The following is an 18,340-nucleotide window of genomic DNA, read 5'->3' on the forward strand; positions in this document are numbered from 1 at the left end:
CTTCCCCCCCCCCCACACACACACACATTCAAGCAAGTCTCAGACACCAGCTGGGTGTCCTACATTTCAACTCCATTCTGACATTACCTTCCTGGAGACAGTATCACATGGCACAGGTGAAGGGCTCAGTCCTACAAGACTCCCTCCCATCCCCCCATTTAAGATGCCAATTACAAGTCCACATTGTCACCTGGGCTTTGACCAACTGGCTATAGATTGGAGGCTCCCACAACTCCCTCTTCAGGTTTATTTAATTTGATAGAAGGCTCACAGATTTCAGAGAAACATTTTACTTACTGGATTACCAGTTCATTATAGAAGGATATAGCTCAAGAACAGCTAGATGGAACAGCCATAGGGCAAGGTATGGATAAGGGTCACAGAGCTTTCATGCTCTGAGTGACCATTCTTCCTGAATCTCCACCAACCTGGAAGCTCTCTGAACTCCGTCTTTTTGGCTTTTTATGAAGGCTTTTTGGGTTTTTGCACAGGCAAGCATGATTGATTAAGTCATTGGCCACTGGCGATTGAGTCAACCTCCAACCCCTTTCCCCTCCCCGAAGGAGAGAAAGGGGTATGAGTAAGTTTGCAGAGTCACATCATCACCTGACCTGTTTTTTTTTTTTAATGTTTATTTATTTTGACAGAGAGAGAGAGAGAAGAGAGAGCAGTGTTCATCTGATCAGGGGAGGGGCAGAGAGAGGAAGAGATAATCCCAAACAGGCTCCACACTGTCATCACAGAGCCCAACAGGGGGGTTCAAACTCATGCATCATGAGATCATGACCTGAGTAAAATCAAGAGTCAGATCCTTAACTGACAGAGCCACCCAAGTACCCCTCACCTGACCTGCTGTGTTATATTATGTTTGACTTATTACAGGTAGCCTATCAGCCTAGGTTTCTCTTCACTGACTGTGTACACACATGTCTACACATAGGGATCTGGATAATCTCAGAATCTTACCTCCAGTCACCTCCCCCCACCAGCACCCCAATCCTTTCTCTAAAGCTTTCAGTCCCTCCATTTCATGTATGCTCTTCACAGCCCCATGCCTGACTTTGGTTCATAATGAGTTGTTAACAAGCATTTCACATTCATGGATACGAAACTCTTGGTGAGGTATGCCACCAGGACTGGAATAGGTCACTGGGCCGATCCTCCTTCCTAAACACCATCCAATGGGGAAGGCTGATACTAACATGCAAACTTTGTTTTTTTACTCCTTCAGGTAAAGAGATATTGGAAGATATTCTGGAGTAGGGTGTGAAGATTCAAGAGTAGTCTTCGAATATGTGCACCATCATAGGTCGTGGAGGTGTTTTGTGGGTGGGGCTTTGGAAGGTTCAGTTATCAGGAAATTGTAGATACTAAGGAAATCAGGAAAGAAAAGATAACCCAATTCAACCATTCAGGGTAAGCTCCCTAAGGGCTCTTTCTGGCTACTTAATGCCCAGAAGCCAGGCCTTCATCTCCTATCAACTCTACAAGCCAGTAGGTGCCAATGAGGTTCATATAGTGTCAGATCTATTCATGCCTTTCCCTACAGCCAGGACTTTGGGGGGCAAAATATAAGGGGCACCATAAAAGTTCAGTATTCAAGATAAATAGTTTAAGGTAGTATCTTTGAAAATCAGAATTCATGCAAAAAAATCATGATGAACAAAACTGTCAAATTATGCTTCCCCCCCCCCCCCCAACCTCCCAACCACAACCCCGGTAAATTTATTCTAAGTGTCACCTGTCACCTAGCTACCAATTAAAAAACAAACAAACAAACACCAAAAACAAACAAACAAACAAAAACAAAAAACCCAGGGACTACGTCTACCACCAGGGGGCCTTATGCTCTTGGCCTCAAGTCCAGCCTCCCTATCTACCAAAACCCCGGGGACACAAGACCAAAGCTTGGAGTTAGCCCAGCCAATCCCGCTCTCCTCAAAAATAGCCTTGGCGTTCCCTGTCCATACTGGCGCCCCTCCTACCTCCGGGGACCAAGGCCGGTGTCGCTCTTATCCCCGAGTCCCAACAAAGCATCACTCCACTGCTTCATCCTTCAAGTGCTCTGCCGTGACCGGCGCCCACCCGCGCCAATCTGGACCCTGGTTTCTGCTACGGGAAGGGCACACGGGGCGGCGCCTTGGCATGAGTTACCCCAGTTCGTCCGCGCCGCTGACCGTCAGTGCACAGCCTGGCCACCCGCCTCCGTAGCACCGGCGGGAAGCCAGGATCACATATCCTAAAATCCTCGGGCACTTCTGCGACTCTCTCGTGGCCCGCAAGATCTCACTGCCCTTCGGAGGAGAAATATGTGCACCTTGCGGTCTGGGCATCTTAACAGTGGGCTCCTAAACTTGGTTGTATGAGAGGTGCAGAAGTCAAAGTCACCTTGCAGTTAGCAAGCCTACTCACCCACCACCTCTCTGTCTCAAAGACTACACAGTCCAGAAGCCCGTGCGGCCACTTCCGCCGTCCCTTCCGCTCCCCCTGTTTTTGAGTTGACGTAGCAGGAGCATTTCCGGTCCGTGGGATCCGCCGCTCGCTGTTTGGAAGTGGCGTCGACACTTCATTCGGGATTTTCCTGTACTTCTGCACTTCGTTTCCGAGTCTCAGCCTCAGGATCGGCAACGTGCACCCCGCGTTCCGTGAGTGCCCTATAACCATTGCCTCGTCCAGTCAGCGCATCCCTCTGCTTGTCCCTGTTTTACTCGTGGGGGAACAGGCTGCCTCTGTACTCGGGCGTTCTTCTGTAGGCACCTCCAGGCCTTTATATTTTCATTCCAGCCCATAAGGTTAGAGACGGACCCCCCACGCCTCTGCAGGGGGCCATGGGCTCCACTCCCTGGCCAGAGCTTGGGGCTGAACGTGAGGGTGCTCGGTCACCCTGGACCCTTTTCCCAGGGCTCTGGATGGGAATTGGGTTGTGCTGGTGGTTTCTGGACACTCTCAACCCGCAGTTGTGGGGCTCCGGAGCCGACCCCCCCCCCCCGACTCTTGGGGAGGGGCTTCTCCATAGGGGCATTTCTCTTCACATCCCCAGATCTGTCTTCTGAGACTTTGCCCTTCTCCAGAGAGAGCATTCAGGAGACCAGGAAAATGGCCACGGGGCTCCTGAAAGCCAAAAAAGAGGTGAGAATTTTCATCAAATTCCATGCTGGCTGCCAACAGAATGGCTCTGTTCCTTTTTCTTGCACTGCAGACTGCCTTGTTGGTATTGGGCCAAGTTCACTCCTGTTCGTGGAGGCGTGGTGGCTCATCTTACATAGAATCCCCCCTTCACCATTCCTTTCTGTTTCTTCCATACCTCGGCCATCCTCGAAATGGTCAGTTTGAACAGCACACGTAAAACAGTTTAAATAAAAATACAGGAACATCCAAGCTTAATTGTCCAGTGATAAGGATGAAGGGTAGGAACAGCAGAGATGCTTGTGACCTGAGGTGGTTAGGGAGGGCTTCCAGAAGAAGGGCTGTCAGAACTGCCCCTGAGGGTTTGGCAAGTTGGAGAGTTGGCAGAGCAGGGAGGAGAGCAGGAAGCATGGTTAGTCTGAGGCAGGGCACACTGCCCTCGCCACAGTGTGGCAAGGTTGTAGTGGTTAATGGAATGCTTTCAGGTTGATTTTTATGTGCTGGTGAAGATACAGACGCATGGAACAGAGAGGAGTTTGATGGTCTGACCTGAATTTTACATTGAGAGCCTTTTCAGCATTTGGAGATTTCACCAAAAATTCTGGATTGCCTGCTTCTCTGAAAATAAACTGCACTTAACTCTGGTGTCAGGTAATTCACACTGAACAGTGTCTTCATCATTTGGACAGGTCCTGCCGAGTTTACTTGCTGCACTTTTCACAATATCTTCCAAACTGAGGTTGAAACTATTGACCAGCTATCATTTTGCCTGCCTCTCTCATTTATTACCTATCTTGCCCCTGAAGGATTTTCATTTTTCACCTCTGAGTCTGGGTGGCTAGGTTGAGTGCCAGACTGAGGCGTGTAGATTTTGTCTTTGAGTAAGCTAGGTTTTGAAGGATGTTGAAAAGGAATTTGACATAAGGAAATCAAAGGCATGGATGTATAGGGATTTAAGGGGAAACTTTCTAACCCCTGTCAATGGTAGCTATGATGACCTTCCCTTAATTGAATGTGATTAACATTTATCGAGCACCAACACAGTTGCCAGGCTGGTTTACTATGATTTTTGACACACATTACTTGGTTATTTCAGATCTGCTTTGACTATCCATATAAAAACAAATCAGGAAAATTTAAACAGAAAATGAGACGTTGATTTAATCCTGAGCTTCTGTGGTAGTGATTTACAATTTCCTGGATGTTATCAGAACAACTATGAGAGTTCTGTGTTTCTCATTTGTAAAATATTTCATTCATTTGAAAGTGTTAGTACCAAGAATGCATAATAAATCTAATTGAGGACATTACCTAACGTAACATTGAGTCTTTTGTGTGTATTTTCTTCACCACCTCGTAATGTTAATAGGAAAGCGTTATGATTTCTGGGAAAAGCTAAATATTTGTGTGGGCTGATTTTTCCTGCCCCTAATACTTAAAAAAAAAAAAAAGTATTAGGAAAAATTGATCAAAGGGTACAAGCATTTGAATGGATAAGTTGTTTAAGATGAAACTTCTGTGCCTAGAGGAGTACCTGACACATACTAAATGTTTGGTGCATAGAGGAACCACAAATTTAAATAAATTTATTTGAAGGAACTAAGTAACAAAGGAGTTTCTGTTGTTTGTATTGTTATGTTATTTGGGGCGCATAATTAACTACATGTTTCAGGGGGTTTGCATAGACCATGCAGGTACTCTGATATGCATGACAGCTGAGTTATACAAACCAATTTAAACAAATGTGCAGTAGGGTATTAGGTGTCACTGCCAGGGACCTTTGCCTGAGAGAACAAATGAGAATTTGTAACAAATGAGATGGGCTGGCAGGCACAGGGTATTGCTAAGCCTCAGCATTTTTTCGTTGATTTCATTGAACAAATTTGCTGAATGTCTGCTGTGTGCAGAGTACTTGGTGGACAACATTCAGTAATGTGGAGGGGCACAGCCTGCACACTTACGAGTCTTCCATTTCGTTTTGGGATTCTGTTACCATTGGGGTTTTTGTTTAATTTTACACACACACACACACACACTCGCACATACACATTTTGATAGACCTTAATGATAAAATCACTATGTTAAAGCTAGTACAGTGTATCTATCCAGACAGATTTTTCATAGGTGGAGGGTTAGGGTTACCAACACTTATCCCACTGGATGTGATTTATATAATAGTGCAATGAGTGGATGAACCCATCCACTATTAACCAAGTTGGGGGAACGTTTTTATTATTATTTTTAATTGCAGTATAGTTAACATACAGTGTTACGTTAGTTTCAGGTGTACAATATAGAGGTTTAACAATTCCATACATCGCCCAGTGCTCATCACCAGTACAGTCCTTAATCTCCATCACCTAGTTTACCCATCCTGCCACCCACCTCCCCTCTGGTAATTATCAGTCTGTTCTCAGTAGTTAAGATTCTGTTTCTCAGTTTCTGTCTCCTTTGCTTGTTTGTTTTGTTTCTTAAATTCCACATATGAGTGAATCATACGGTATTTGTCTTTCTCTGACTGACTTATTTTGCTTAGCATTATATATGCTCTAGTACCATCTATGTTGTTGCAAATGGCGCGATTTCATTCTTTTTTATGGCTGAATAATATTCCATTATATATTTATACCACATCTTCTTTTTCCATTCATCTATGATGGATACTTGGGCTGCTTCCATTATTTGGCTCTTGTAAATAATGCTGCTATAAACATAGGAGTGTTTGTATTCCTTTGAGTTCATGTTTTTGTTTTGTTTTATTTTGTTTTGTTTTGTTTTGTTTTGGGTAAATACCCAGTAGTGTGATTACTGGATGGCATGGTAGTTCCTATTTTAACTTTTTGAGGAACCTCCATATTGTCTTCCACAATGGCTGCACCAGCTTGCTTTCCCACCAACAGTATAAGAGGGTTCCGTCCACTTTGGGGGAACATTTAACTTGCTCGCAGTTATTTTAATTATTGTAAATTTTGCTTCTATGATCAATCTTGTGCATGCAATTCTTTTTATAGATTTGTATTTACTCTCATAACAGGAATATGATAAGGTAAATGGAAATGACTGTTTTGAAGCAGTGGGGACTCACACCAGTTGGAGCTTTGGAACTTTGCCTGTTCTAAAACATTTGATACTGTGGATTATTTCTTCCATTTTTGAGGCCCCCTTCTTCCATCACGATGTCTGCTTCATGTTGTGCAGTTTTCTTGTTTTTGTTTTTATTGTCATACTGTGTAGTTTTACATCCCCAGGGTAGACCTGCCAGTGCAGATCTTTTTTCTCATGTGAATGTTCACAATCGTGTCCCAATTTGTTTCCGCGTGTTGATATAGTCCTTTGCTACTCACTGCGTGTTTCTATGATTCTCATTTTCCCCAAACATTACGGTAGCATCAGTTTTCTGTTCAGAAACCCTCCTTCAGTGGCTCATGACAGTGTCTTAGATATTCAGGACACTCTTCATTTCAAATGTGTGGTCCTTTTCTGACATGGTCTGATTATTAGTTCTGTAAGTGTGTTTATTGCCAACACAGTGGAGCCATCATATATACTTTTAACTTAGATTAATTCATTTTTTAGGCACTTGGCTGAAGAAAGGGAAAAAAATAACTGTTCAGGTCATTCAGATGAATCTGTCCTCTTTTCCAAGTAATGACTTCATGCTCCAGAGTGAGAGAAAAACAGCAGGACTGAATCTATTCCTTGCCAAATCTAAGGAGTTTCTGACAGCATTAGCATCACAGCAAGTCAAGGATGATATTAGTTGTAAAGTATTTTTCATCTAACATGACATTCCTTTATCAGTTTATCAGTGAGCCTTTGCTGTGTAACAGACCACCCCAAAGCTTATGGACTTAAAACAAAATAATTTATTCGCACACAATTTTCTAGGTCAGCATTTTGAACTGGGCACAGATGGGTGTTTTGCAGGTTTCACCTGGGCTTGCTCATGTTGCTGCAGTTGGGGGGCAGTTTGGGACTGGAGACCATCCATGCATGACCGTTACCGGGCTAGTTGATTAGGGTGCTCGGCTTGTTTTTTCCCCACGGGTCTGTATTTTCTCTATGTTATACTTATAAACTGCTTAGTTGCCTCTTTAGCTCTTCTCTTTCTTTCTTTCTTTTTTTTTTTTTAATTTTTTTTTAAACATTTATTTATTTTTGAGACAGAGAGAGACAGAGCATGAATGGGGGAGGGGCAAAGAGAGAGGGAGACACAGAATCGGAAGCAGGCTCCAGGCTCTGAGCCATCAGCCCAGAGCCTGACGCGGGGCTCGAACTCATGGACCGCGAGATCGTGACCTGAGCTGATGTCGGACGCTCAACCGACTGAGCCACCCAGGCGCCCCAAGCTCTTCTCTTTCTTATCGTATGTAGCTAGGAGCATCCAACGGAAGCCTATAACGGGGTTCCCAGAGATCTCTTTAGCCAGATCTGAAAATCATGAAGTGTTTTTTTCTATTTTCCAAACTAGCACAGGTGACATTTTTGCCAGCATGTAGAATGCATTCCCTTTCTCAAGCCGCCATAGTGGTTTCCTCGCTACACTTCTAGTCTGCACTAACAGTTTGTTTACTACTTTTCCAACTTTTGCTAATAGCCTGGTTTTTTTTATATTAAAATTTTTTTTAATTTTATTTTTTAAATTTACATCCAAATTAGTTAGCATATAGTGCAACAATGATTTCAGGAGTAGATTCCTTAATGCCCCTTACCCATTTAGCCCATCCCCCCTCCCACAACCCCTCCAGTAACCCTGTTTGTTCTCCATATTTAAGAGTCTTATGTTTTGTCCCCCTCCCTGTTTTTATATTATTTTTGCTTCCCTTCCCTTATGTTCATCTGTTCTGTGTCTTAAAGTCCTCATATGAGTGAAGTCATATGATATTTGTCTTTCTCTGACTAATTTCACTTAGCATAATACCCTCTAGTTCCATCCACATAGTTGCAAATGGCAAGATTTCATTCCTTTTGATTGCCAAGTAATACTCCATTGTGTGTATATATATACCACATCTTCTTTATACATTCATCCATTGATGGACATTTGGGCTCTCTCCATACTTTGGCTACTGTTGACGGTGCTGCTATAAACATTGGGGCACGTGTGCCCCTTCAAAACAGCATACCTGTATCCCTTGGATAAATGCCTAGTAGTGCAATTGCTGGGTCATAGGGTAGTTCTATTTTTAGTTTTTTGAGGAGCCTCCATACTGTTTTTCAGAGTGGCTGCACCAGTTTGCATTCCCACCATCAGTGCAAAAGAGATCCTCTTTCTTCGCATCCTCGCCAACATCTGTTGTTGCCTGAGTTGTTAATGTGAGCCATTCTGACAGGTGTGAGGTGGTATCTGTGGTTTTGATTTGTATTTCCCAGATGATGAGTGATGTTGAGCATTTTTTCATGTGTTGGTTGGCCATCTGGATGTCTTCTTTGGAGAAGTATCTATTCATGTCTTTTGCCCATTTCTTCACTGGATTATTTGTTTTTTGGGTGTTGAGTTTGATAAGTTCTTTATAGATTTTGGATACTAACCCTTTATCTGATATGTCATTTGCAAATATCTTCTCCCATTCTGTCAGTTGCCTTTTCGTTTTGCCGATTGTTTCCTTTGCTGTGCAGAAGCTTTAAAAACAATTTTTTTTAATGTTTATTTATTTTTTGAAAGAGAGACAGAGCATGAGCGGGGAAGGGGCAGAGAGAGAGGGAGTCACAGATTTCGAAGTGGGCTCCAGGCTCCGAGCTGTCAGCACAGATCCTGACAAAGGGCTCAAACTCAGGAACCATGAGATCATGACCTGAGCTGAAGTCGGATGCTTAACCAACTGAGCCACCCAGGTGGCCCTACTAATAGCCTCTGTTGTTCCTGTTCCCAAAGCTAATGCCATGTGTTTTCGGTATTTGTTATGGTAGTTCATTTCTATCTATCGGTTCTTCATTTCTTCATTTCTATCGGGCTTAAAACAAAAATCATTTGTTAGCTCACAATTCTGTGGGTCAGCCATTAAGCTTGGCACAGATGAGTGGCTCTTCTGTTGATTTACCTGGCCTTACTCATGTGGCTGTGGTCAGCCGGCTACTCAGCGAGAGCTGAATGGCCTTCCATGTCTGGTGGTTGACAAGCTGAGGTACCTGAGTTCTTGGTTCTCTCTGTGGTCTCATTAGCAGGCAAGCTCAGTTTATTTACATGGTAGCCTCAAGGTTTACTGCAGAGAGAGAAACAAAGCCAACCCTGAACCCAAATGCTTTTCAAACCTCTACTTACATCGTGTTTGCTAATGTCTCATTGGCTAAATCATGTCACATGGCCAAGCCTAGAACTAGTTCAGGCTGAAAATGCATAAAGGGTAGAAAAAGAGAGGCATGAGTGAGTAGGGGGCCATCCATACAAGATAGGATGTTATACCTTTTTGGCTCTAGGCAACAGGAAACTCTACTTAGCTATTCTAAACAATAACTGAGCCCACCTAAAATAAAACCCAGGGGTAGGGGCACCTGGGTGGCTCAGTCAGTTAAGTGTCTGAATTTGGCTCAGGTCATGATCTCACAGTCTGTGAGTTCAAGCCCTGTGTCAGGCTCTGTGCTGACAGCTCAGAGCCTGGAGCCTGCTTCAGATTCTGTGTCTCCCTCCCTCTCTCTCTGCCCTCTCCCACTCGTGCTCTGTCTGTCTCTCTCTTTCTCTCCCTCAAAAATAAATAAACATTAGAAAAAAAAAAGAAAGAAAGTCCAGGGGCGCCTGGTTGGCTCAATTGTTTGAACCCCTGACACTTGATTTTGGCTCAGGTCATGATCCCAGGGTTGTGCAATTCAGCCCCATCGGGCTCTGCACTGAGCATGGAGCCTGCTTAAGATTGTCTCTCTCACCCTGTCTCTCTCTGCTCCTCCCCCGCTCATGCACTTGGACACACTCTGTCTCTCCCTCTCTCTCTCAAAATAAAAAATAAAAAGAAAGTTCAGAGCCAGGGTACACTTGGAGGGGTTGGTTCTCTCGCTTCATAAGCTTATCAAGGACTAGGAGTAGTTCATTCCTCTCGTCGACTCTGCTCACAGTGTCAGCCTCATCCAGGCTGGTTCCCCTCACAGTCATAGGATGTTTATTAATAGCAACTTTAAACTTCACGACAACCCTAAAAGTAATATTATTCAAATACCCATTTTTAGAAAATTGAGACACAGAAATGTCATGTTACTGGTACAAAGTCATGGAAGAAGGAGGGCTGTCATTTAAACATGGTTGTCTCCAAAGTGTGCTTGTAGCTACTATTTCTCAAACTTTTCTGTGAATCAGAATCACTGAAAAGTCTTGTGAAAGCAGATTGCTGGGCCCCACACCCTAGAATTTTTGATTCAGTGGTTCTGATGGGGCCTAGGAATTTGTATTTCTAACAAGTTCCTCAGGGGTGCTGGTGCTGTGGGTTCAGGGACCACACTTAAAGCCAGTGCACTTATCTCTACTGCCTCAGTTGGGTCATCTGTGCCCACCTTTGTGAGCATCACAAAAAGGATGGACTCCCTGTCACTCCATCTGAAAAATGAAGTCTTCTGCTAGGATCCAGCAACAGGCTACTTGTGTCTTGTCAGGTAGCATCAGCCTCAGATCCATTTTTCAGCTGACAAAGGGACAGATTGCTTTTACACCAGTGTGGCCTCCCCTTGATTTGGCTTTAGCGCCCCACGCTGCCAGCTGAGTTGCTAGCCAGTGAGAGAGGTTTGGAACAGGTCATGGAGTGTCATCCATTTAGAGTTAGCACACTCCCTATGTGTATGGTGCTCCAACAGAGAAACCATGAATTTTTCCAGGGTTGCAAGAATACCAGTTGTGTTAAACTTGTTGAAAAAAATGTGAGTTGGTCTCCAGTGTAGCTACTTTGTCAGAGATTTCAAAGTATTTGTGTGTGTATGTGCGTGCGTGTGTGTGTGTGTGTGTGTTCATTCTAAGAAGGGGTTGTAAAATCGAATCACCAGAAGGACTAGGCAGGTATCTGAAGGAGTAATCTTTTTCTTTCCAATATTTAATTATGAAAAGTTTCAAATCTACAGAAAAAATACAAAGACTTTAACATTGACTCACACACCCACCACCTACATTCAATAGTATTTTTTTTAACGTTTCATTTTTGAGAGACACAGAAAGAGCGTGAGTGGGGGAAGGGCAGAGAGAGAGGGAGACACAGAATCCCAAGCAGGATCTAGGTTCTGAGCTTTCAGCACAGAGCCTGACACGGGGCTCGAACTCATGAACCATGAGATCATGACCTGAGCCGAAGTTGGATGCTTAACCGACTGAGCCACCTAGGCACCTCTAGATTCAATAGTATTTTGCTACATGTACGTTACCACCTGTCTATCCACATGTACATTCCTCTACCATCAGTTCAAGGGTATTATTCAAATACTACCTTAAATGCGCAGTACAGGATAGGATTTTATATTCCTTTGGCCTTTCAAACCCTCTGTAGTCTGTTACAAACTACCTACTGTCTTTTCCAGCTAGCCACTTTTCTTTTTTTTTTCTTTAATTTTTGTTTTAAATTTATTTTTGAGAGAGAGACAGAGACAGAGACAGAGCGTGAGCAGGTGAGGGGCAGAGAGAGAGACAGAAACACAGGATCCGAAGCAGGCTCCAGGCTCTGAGCTGTCAGCACAGAGCCCAATGTGGGGCTCGAACTCGTGAACTGTGAGATCATGACCTCATCCGAAGTCAGATGCTTAACTGACTGAGCCACCCAGGAGCCCCATAGCTAGTCACTTTTCATTCTTTATTTCCTCCCATTCTATATGTCTTTTCTGGAGTGCCCACCTCGGTTCTTTCTCTTTGACCCTTCAAAATACTGTGTGCCCTTTAAGACCAAGATCATACCTTCCTCTCATAAAACCTGGTCTCATCTCTCTATCCTGAGATTCCTCTGACCCAGTGATTTTAAGCCATGGCTGTACTTAGGATCCTTCACTCATTCATTCATTCATTCATTCATTTTTAAGTTTATTTATCCATTTGAAAGAGAGAGAGAGAGCAGGGGAGGAGCTGAGAGAGATGATCCTAAGCAGGCTCCATAACACCAGCACAGAGCCTGACAGTGAGACTCGAACTCATGAACCTTGAGATCATGAGACCTGAGCCAAAACCAAGAGTCAGACACTTAACTGACTGAGCTACCCAGGTGCCCTTACTTAGGCACCCCTATGGAACTGGGTGAGTCAATCGGTTGAGCGTCTGACTCTTGATTTGGGCTCAGTTCATGGTCCCAGGGTCTTGGGATCAAGTCCCACATTGGGCTCCATGCTGAGCATGGAGCCTGCTTAAGATTCTCTCTCTCTTTCCCTCTGCCACTCTCCCCTTACTCACACTCTGAAGGAAGGAAGGAAGGAAGGAAGGAAAGAAGGAAAGAAAGGAGGGAGGGAGGGAAGGAGAGAGAGGGAGAAAGGGAGGAAGGAGGGAAGAAAGGAAGAAGGGAGGGAGGGAATGAAGGAAGGAAGAGCTAGGGATGAGAGGTAAGAACCATAGCTCTCATTCATCCTGTCTGTGTTTTATTTATAGTCATTAGTTTGGTGGAGGGCTGGTTCTGGGATTACTGTAGGCGGGGGACAAAGTGGGGTCCTGTCTTAAAGCCATTCTACAACCAGTATAGAACAGTTGCACTGATAGGGGACAGGAAATTTGGGGAAGGGTCCCCTGAGAGGGGAGAGACACAGTATCATCCCTCAAGGAGTGATGATGTTCTGAGAAAGGATGCAAAGTCAAATCACCAAAGGGAACAGGCAGGTAGCTAAATGAAACAGATAAGGTAGGAGTTGCAGCAACCTGCCAATAACATGCCTAGGGTAATGGACCCCCAGTGTGAGTCACGTTCAGCCAACTGTGGCCCTGCAGCAGTGCAAAGCCCAGAGTAGTCAGATTTATGGATTTTTTTTAACAGGACTCATAAGTTGATATTTTCATGTGAAATCATCCATTATATAAGTAATATAAATAAAACTTTTAATGCTTTGTATGGCTCAAACTAACCCTATCTGTGGACTGCAAGTTTTGCCCTCTTTTAAATATTTATTTTAGGGGTGCCTGGGTGGCTCAGTCGATAAAGCATCTGACTTCAGCTCGGGTCAGGATCTTGTGGTCTATGGGCTCAAGCCCCACGTCGGGCTCTGTGCTGACAGCTCTGAGCCTGGAGCCTGCTTCAGATTCTATGTCTCCCTTTCTCTGTGCCCCTCCTCTGCTTGTGCTTGGTTTCTCTCAAAAATGAATAAACATTTAAAAAATTTTTAAATAATAATAATAAATAAATCTTTATTTTAGAGAGCGCGAGCGCTGATGGGGGTGGGGCAGAGAGAGAGGGAGACAAAGGATCCAAAGCCAGCTTGAGCTGACAACAGAGAGCCTGATGGGAGACTCATGCCCCGAGCCAAAGTTGGATGCTTAACTCACTGAGCCATTCAGGCATCCCTTGCCATTTTTTATTTATTTATTTATTTATTTATTTTTTTTTTTTTTTTTTTTTTTTTTATTTATTTTTGGGACAGAGAGAGACAGAGCATGAACGGGGGAGGGGCAGAGAGAGAGGGAGACACAGAATCGGAAACAGGCTCCAGGCTCCGAGCCATCGGCCCAGAGCCTGACGCGGGGCTCGAACTCACGGACCGTGAGATCGTGACCTGGCTGAAGTCGGACGCTTAACCGACTGCGCCACCCAGGCGCCCCATCCCTTGCCATTTTTTAAAAGACAGAAAAACTGATGGGGTAGGAAGAATCTCAGAACTGGATACCTACGCTCCTTGGAGCTTGGTTTCTGCACACCTCCAAGCCAAGACACCTCACCGGTACTTCCATGCCAAGGGCCATTATATATTCCCACCTTCCAAAGTACAGCGTTCTAGGTAGTAGAAGGCCATTTGAAACTTTGTTCAGGGAATAATAATAATAAATGCACATTCAGTCATCTAAAAATACTTGACTGCTTAGTGTTTGCAGACTCTGTTCTGGGCACCAGGGCAATAGCCCTGTGAACAATGCATATGGAACTTAGAGTCTAGCACAGAGTCAGAAAATAAATATGAGTAACATGTGCGTTATCTAGAGTGAAGGGGATACATTAAAGCAGGAGAGGGGAATAAGAACCTGAATGAGAAGGAAGAATTTTCATAGAATGGCCAGGGAATTCCTCTCTGGAGCACTCACTGTGTGCAGCAGACATTTGTCTTGAATCCTTACATTTACCAACTTCTCTGATCCTCAGCATAATCCAGTAAGATAAATGCTGTTTTTCTTGGTTCACAGAGGAAACGGAAGTGCTGATAGGTTAACTAATTGGCTGAAGAGTACTCTAGTTGGGGACAGGTGAGTTCCAAATCTAGTTGGGGACAGTGTGATCTGAGTCCACGGTCTTCCCAACCACCCACTTGCACTCTTCAGGCCACATCAGGGCAGTGGCAATGTGAGGGAGAGGGAGGGATGGGTCCTGCTACAAATACCCAACCAATACCCCTGTTGGTTGGTATTCACCCCCTCAAGACACTCAGCTGCTTCAAGCAGGTAGAACATAAATGCTTAGATCAAGTAGTCTCTTATATCCTTCAAACTCAGTAAGATGATTATTTTTTATTGTTCAAGTTTGTGCCTGTGATGGCTTCCTCTTCTTTCTACCTAGATTTAAAGCTCCCAATGTGAAGGGACTTGTGTTTTGCTTTTATTCCCCATAGCAGCTAGTCTAAGATGTTGGCAGTAATAGGTGCACAAATGGTGCCAGCTGGATAAAGATAGGAGAATAATGGTCTTTTATTTATTTATTTTGAGAGAGAGAGAGCACAAGCAGGCGAGGAACAGAGAAAGAGGGAGAGAGAGAGAATCCCAAGCAGGCTCCACATTGTTAGTGCAGAGCCTGATGTGGAGCTCGAGTTCACATGACCTGAGCCAAAACCGTGAGATCATGACCTGAGCCAAAATCTAGAGTCAGAAGCTTAACTGAGCCACCCAGGTGTCCCCAGAATAATGGTCTTTTAACCCTTGGCACTAAGGTCATATAGGGGAAGAAAAAAAAATCAGTTTTCCTCTACCTGTTTTGAGTTCATTGGCCAGGGCCTTGTAAATTACACTGACAAAAAGACAGATTAACAAGAGGAAAACAGAAGTTTATTAATATGTACCTCATACCTATTCATGGGAATATTCAGTGTTGAGTAACTCAAAGGGGTGGTTAGAACTTGGGCTCATATAGCATCTTAACAAAAGAACAGTAACTTTTTAGAGATGTGACAAGACAAAGGAAAAGGATTTTGAGTTTCCAAGGTGGCAAGTTGTGGGGAGGTAAATACATGGGAGAACTGATGGAAGGTAGGGGCTAGTTAGTAAGGTTTGTTGTATAAATTCCTCTGGTGCCATCTCCTGGCTGATAAATTGTTTCCAGTGACTAACTTCTATTCTTCCTGGTTGGGGGGAGGGAGGGGAATACCCTCACAAATTTATGTTCTTGTTTTAGGAAGATAGGAGGAGTGCAGAGAGCTTTTCTTGTATCTGCTTCTGCTCAGTTTCCTTCAGCTCAAAATAATACTTATTTCAGGGGCTCCTGGGTGGCTCAGTCGGTTGAGCACCCGACTTCGGCTCAAGTCACGATCTCACAGTGGGTTTGAGCCATGCATCCGGCTCTGTGCTGACAGCTTGGAGTCTGGAGCCTGCTTCGGATTCTGTCTCCTTCTCTCTCTGCCCCTCTGCTCACACTCTGTCTCCCTCTCTCTCAAAAATAAAAATTAATAAAAAATAATACTTACGTCAAAATGGCATAGTGGCATATCCTGTTACCCTTCATTTACAAAGTAGGGTTTAGAAATCTCTGCCTCCCACAGGGAAGCCTTTTCATTCCTCATCCTGAGTTGTGAGCAAGGCGAACTCCTGGATGAGCAGCAGTGTGTTTTGTGTTAAAGGCATTCGTGGCATTCAGGGATGTGGCTGTGGACTTCACCCGAGAGGAATGGAGTTTGCTGAGCCCTGCCCAGAGGACCCTGCACAGGGAAGTGATGCTGGAGACCTACAACCACCTGGTCTCACTAGGTAAGGATGGCTTCCCTTAGCACTTAAAATCTGTCCCACAGAGTATTTTCTACACACCATGAGGAAAGCCTACCATGAAGCAACTGTCCTAGGGTTGGGCTTAAAAACAATAATTTACATTTTCCCTCAGGGTAAATCTGGATTTATTAGAATTAGAAACAGGTGGATTTACTCATGTTGCATATAATACTGTGTTTCCAGTCCTCTTTCTCAAGTCTGGGGGCTCTCCTCTCTTTTTACTTTACATTGTTTGAAACCTAGGAGATTTTCATTCACCAAGTATTAATATGCTGATTTTCTGATTAGAGTCACCTTTACTTACTCAACTCTTCTTCTGTAGAGAGTTCACTATTTTTTAATGGTTTTTTTTTTTAATGTTTGTTTATTTTTGAGAGAGGGGGAGCAGGGGAGGGGCAGAGAGAGAGGGAGACAGAGAATCCCAACCAGGCTGTCAGTGCAAAGCCCAATGTGGAGCTTGAACTCATGAACCGTGAGATCGTGACCTGAGCCGAAGTTCGATGCTCAAACAACTGAGCCACCCAGGCACCCTGAGAGTTCACTGTTATAGGTCCTTTGTACCACCTTTTGGGTTTCCCTCCCCATTTTGGCTCTGAGTTCTGGAATGGCCCCTTGAGCCCATAACCAAAAATCTCCTTGTTTGTTTTTTTCCCCCTGTGAACAGAAATTCCATTTTCCAAACCAAAACTCATTTCTCAGCTGGAGCAAGGAGAAGAGCCCTGGATTGAGGAGAAACGATGTCCGCTGGTCCTCTGTCCAGGTAAGTATGACACAGGGAAGATGGGACCATCTGCAGTTTGACAGATAGGGAAGGAGGACGCATCTCTCGGGTACAGGAAAGAAGCTCTTCTCGGGTCTCCTAGGTCGTTGGTAAGTCTGCCTGGCATGAGTTCCCTTCCAGAATATCATTTTCAGTTGAGGGAGGGACTTTCTTGGTTTCCTTGTCTCTTTCCTCTACCAGGAAGCCTCCCTTCCTCTTACTTGGCTTGCCTTCTTCGTCGTGTTTAGTCTTTCCTCATGCGTGGGCTTCTTTCTCTCATCGTGATCTTAAAAACTGTACCTGCCCCATGGATATGAAGTCTGCTACTCTTCAGGTACTTTCCAGTTTCTCTTAGGCGAAACATAATCGATTATCTCTACATGTCCAATTCCCATAGTTTAAAAAATGCATTACTCAGTAATGAAGATTAAGTTCCCATGAGCCAACATCCTAGCTTAAAAAATAAAACATTACCTAAACAATTGAAGTTCCTATTTCCCTTTCCCAGATTCTACCCTATACCTTCCCACACCTCTGCCCAAAGAGTAGTGTTTTTTCAAAATTAGGGATTTATAATTTTATGCATGGCTTTTTGTTTTGCTTCATAAATATGAATCCCTCAACTATCTATAGTTGTTTGGCATATTTTTAAACTTTACATTAACATCATCATAATATGTATATCCTTCTGTAGTTTGCTCTCTTCACTGACACTGAGTTTATAAGATTCATCCGTGTTGATATAGGTTGTTCTGGTTCATTCATTTGCACTACTATATCGTGTTTATTGTAGTCTATGCATAATTAAAATACAAAATTCATTTATCCATTTTATTTTGTTGGACATCTGTGGTTTTACCAATTTTGGCTATTAAAGAATGCAACTATAAACATTATCATACAGGTGTCCTTGAGCATAGAAGCATTTGTGTCTTTAAGATATGTGCTCAGGAGTAGAGTAGCTGAGTCAAAGAGCGTGCACTTGTCCATCTGGCCTAGGCAATGCCAACTGGCCCTCAACACTTGTTTCATTAGTCTGCAGGGTTGCCATCACAAAAGGTTTTAGTTTTTGACCATCCTTTGGGTATGAAATGGCATCTCACACTAGTTTTAATTTGCTTAGCACGGAGTTTGAGCATCTTTTCAAACGTTCATACGTTGATTAGCATTGAATTCTGTGAATTGCCTGTTCAAATCTTTTGCCTGCTTTTCTCTTTCTTGTCCATTGGCAGAAGTATTTAAATAAATCCTGGAAATGATAAATGTATTATGTCCATCTTCTTCCAGTCTGTGGGCTGTCTATATGCTTTTCAAAAAGCTGTTTAATTTTGAAATAATAGAAGTCTTAATCTAAAAATAATGCAGAAAGTTCCCATCTACTCTTCTCTCAGCTTTCTACA

The 18,340-nt window shown here is 43.7% G+C and overlaps 1 protein-coding gene across 1 annotated transcript in view; it reads left to right on the forward strand.

The window, feature by feature from the left end:
• The window catches only part of LOC131500199 (uncharacterized), a 174,457-nt gene that overhangs the window by 143,166 nt on the left and 12,951 nt on the right, over positions 1 to 18,340 (forward strand). The window contains exons 18-22 of the mRNA XM_058709017.1: positions 1,863 to 2,178; positions 2,499 to 2,645; positions 3,041 to 3,129; positions 16,036 to 16,162; positions 16,845 to 16,940. Of these exons, the coding sequence (XP_058565000.1) occupies positions 1,863 to 2,178; positions 2,499 to 2,645; positions 3,041 to 3,129; positions 16,036 to 16,162; positions 16,845 to 16,940 (775 nt within the window). The remainder of the gene's footprint in view (positions 1 to 1,862; positions 2,179 to 2,498; positions 2,646 to 3,040; positions 3,130 to 16,035; positions 16,163 to 16,844; positions 16,941 to 18,340) is intronic.

This window comes from Neofelis nebulosa, chromosome 17 (genome assembly GCF_028018385.1).
Source record: "Neofelis nebulosa isolate mNeoNeb1 chromosome 17, mNeoNeb1.pri, whole genome shotgun sequence".
In the NCBI taxonomy this organism is placed as follows: domain Eukaryota; kingdom Metazoa; phylum Chordata; class Mammalia; order Carnivora; family Felidae; genus Neofelis; species Neofelis nebulosa.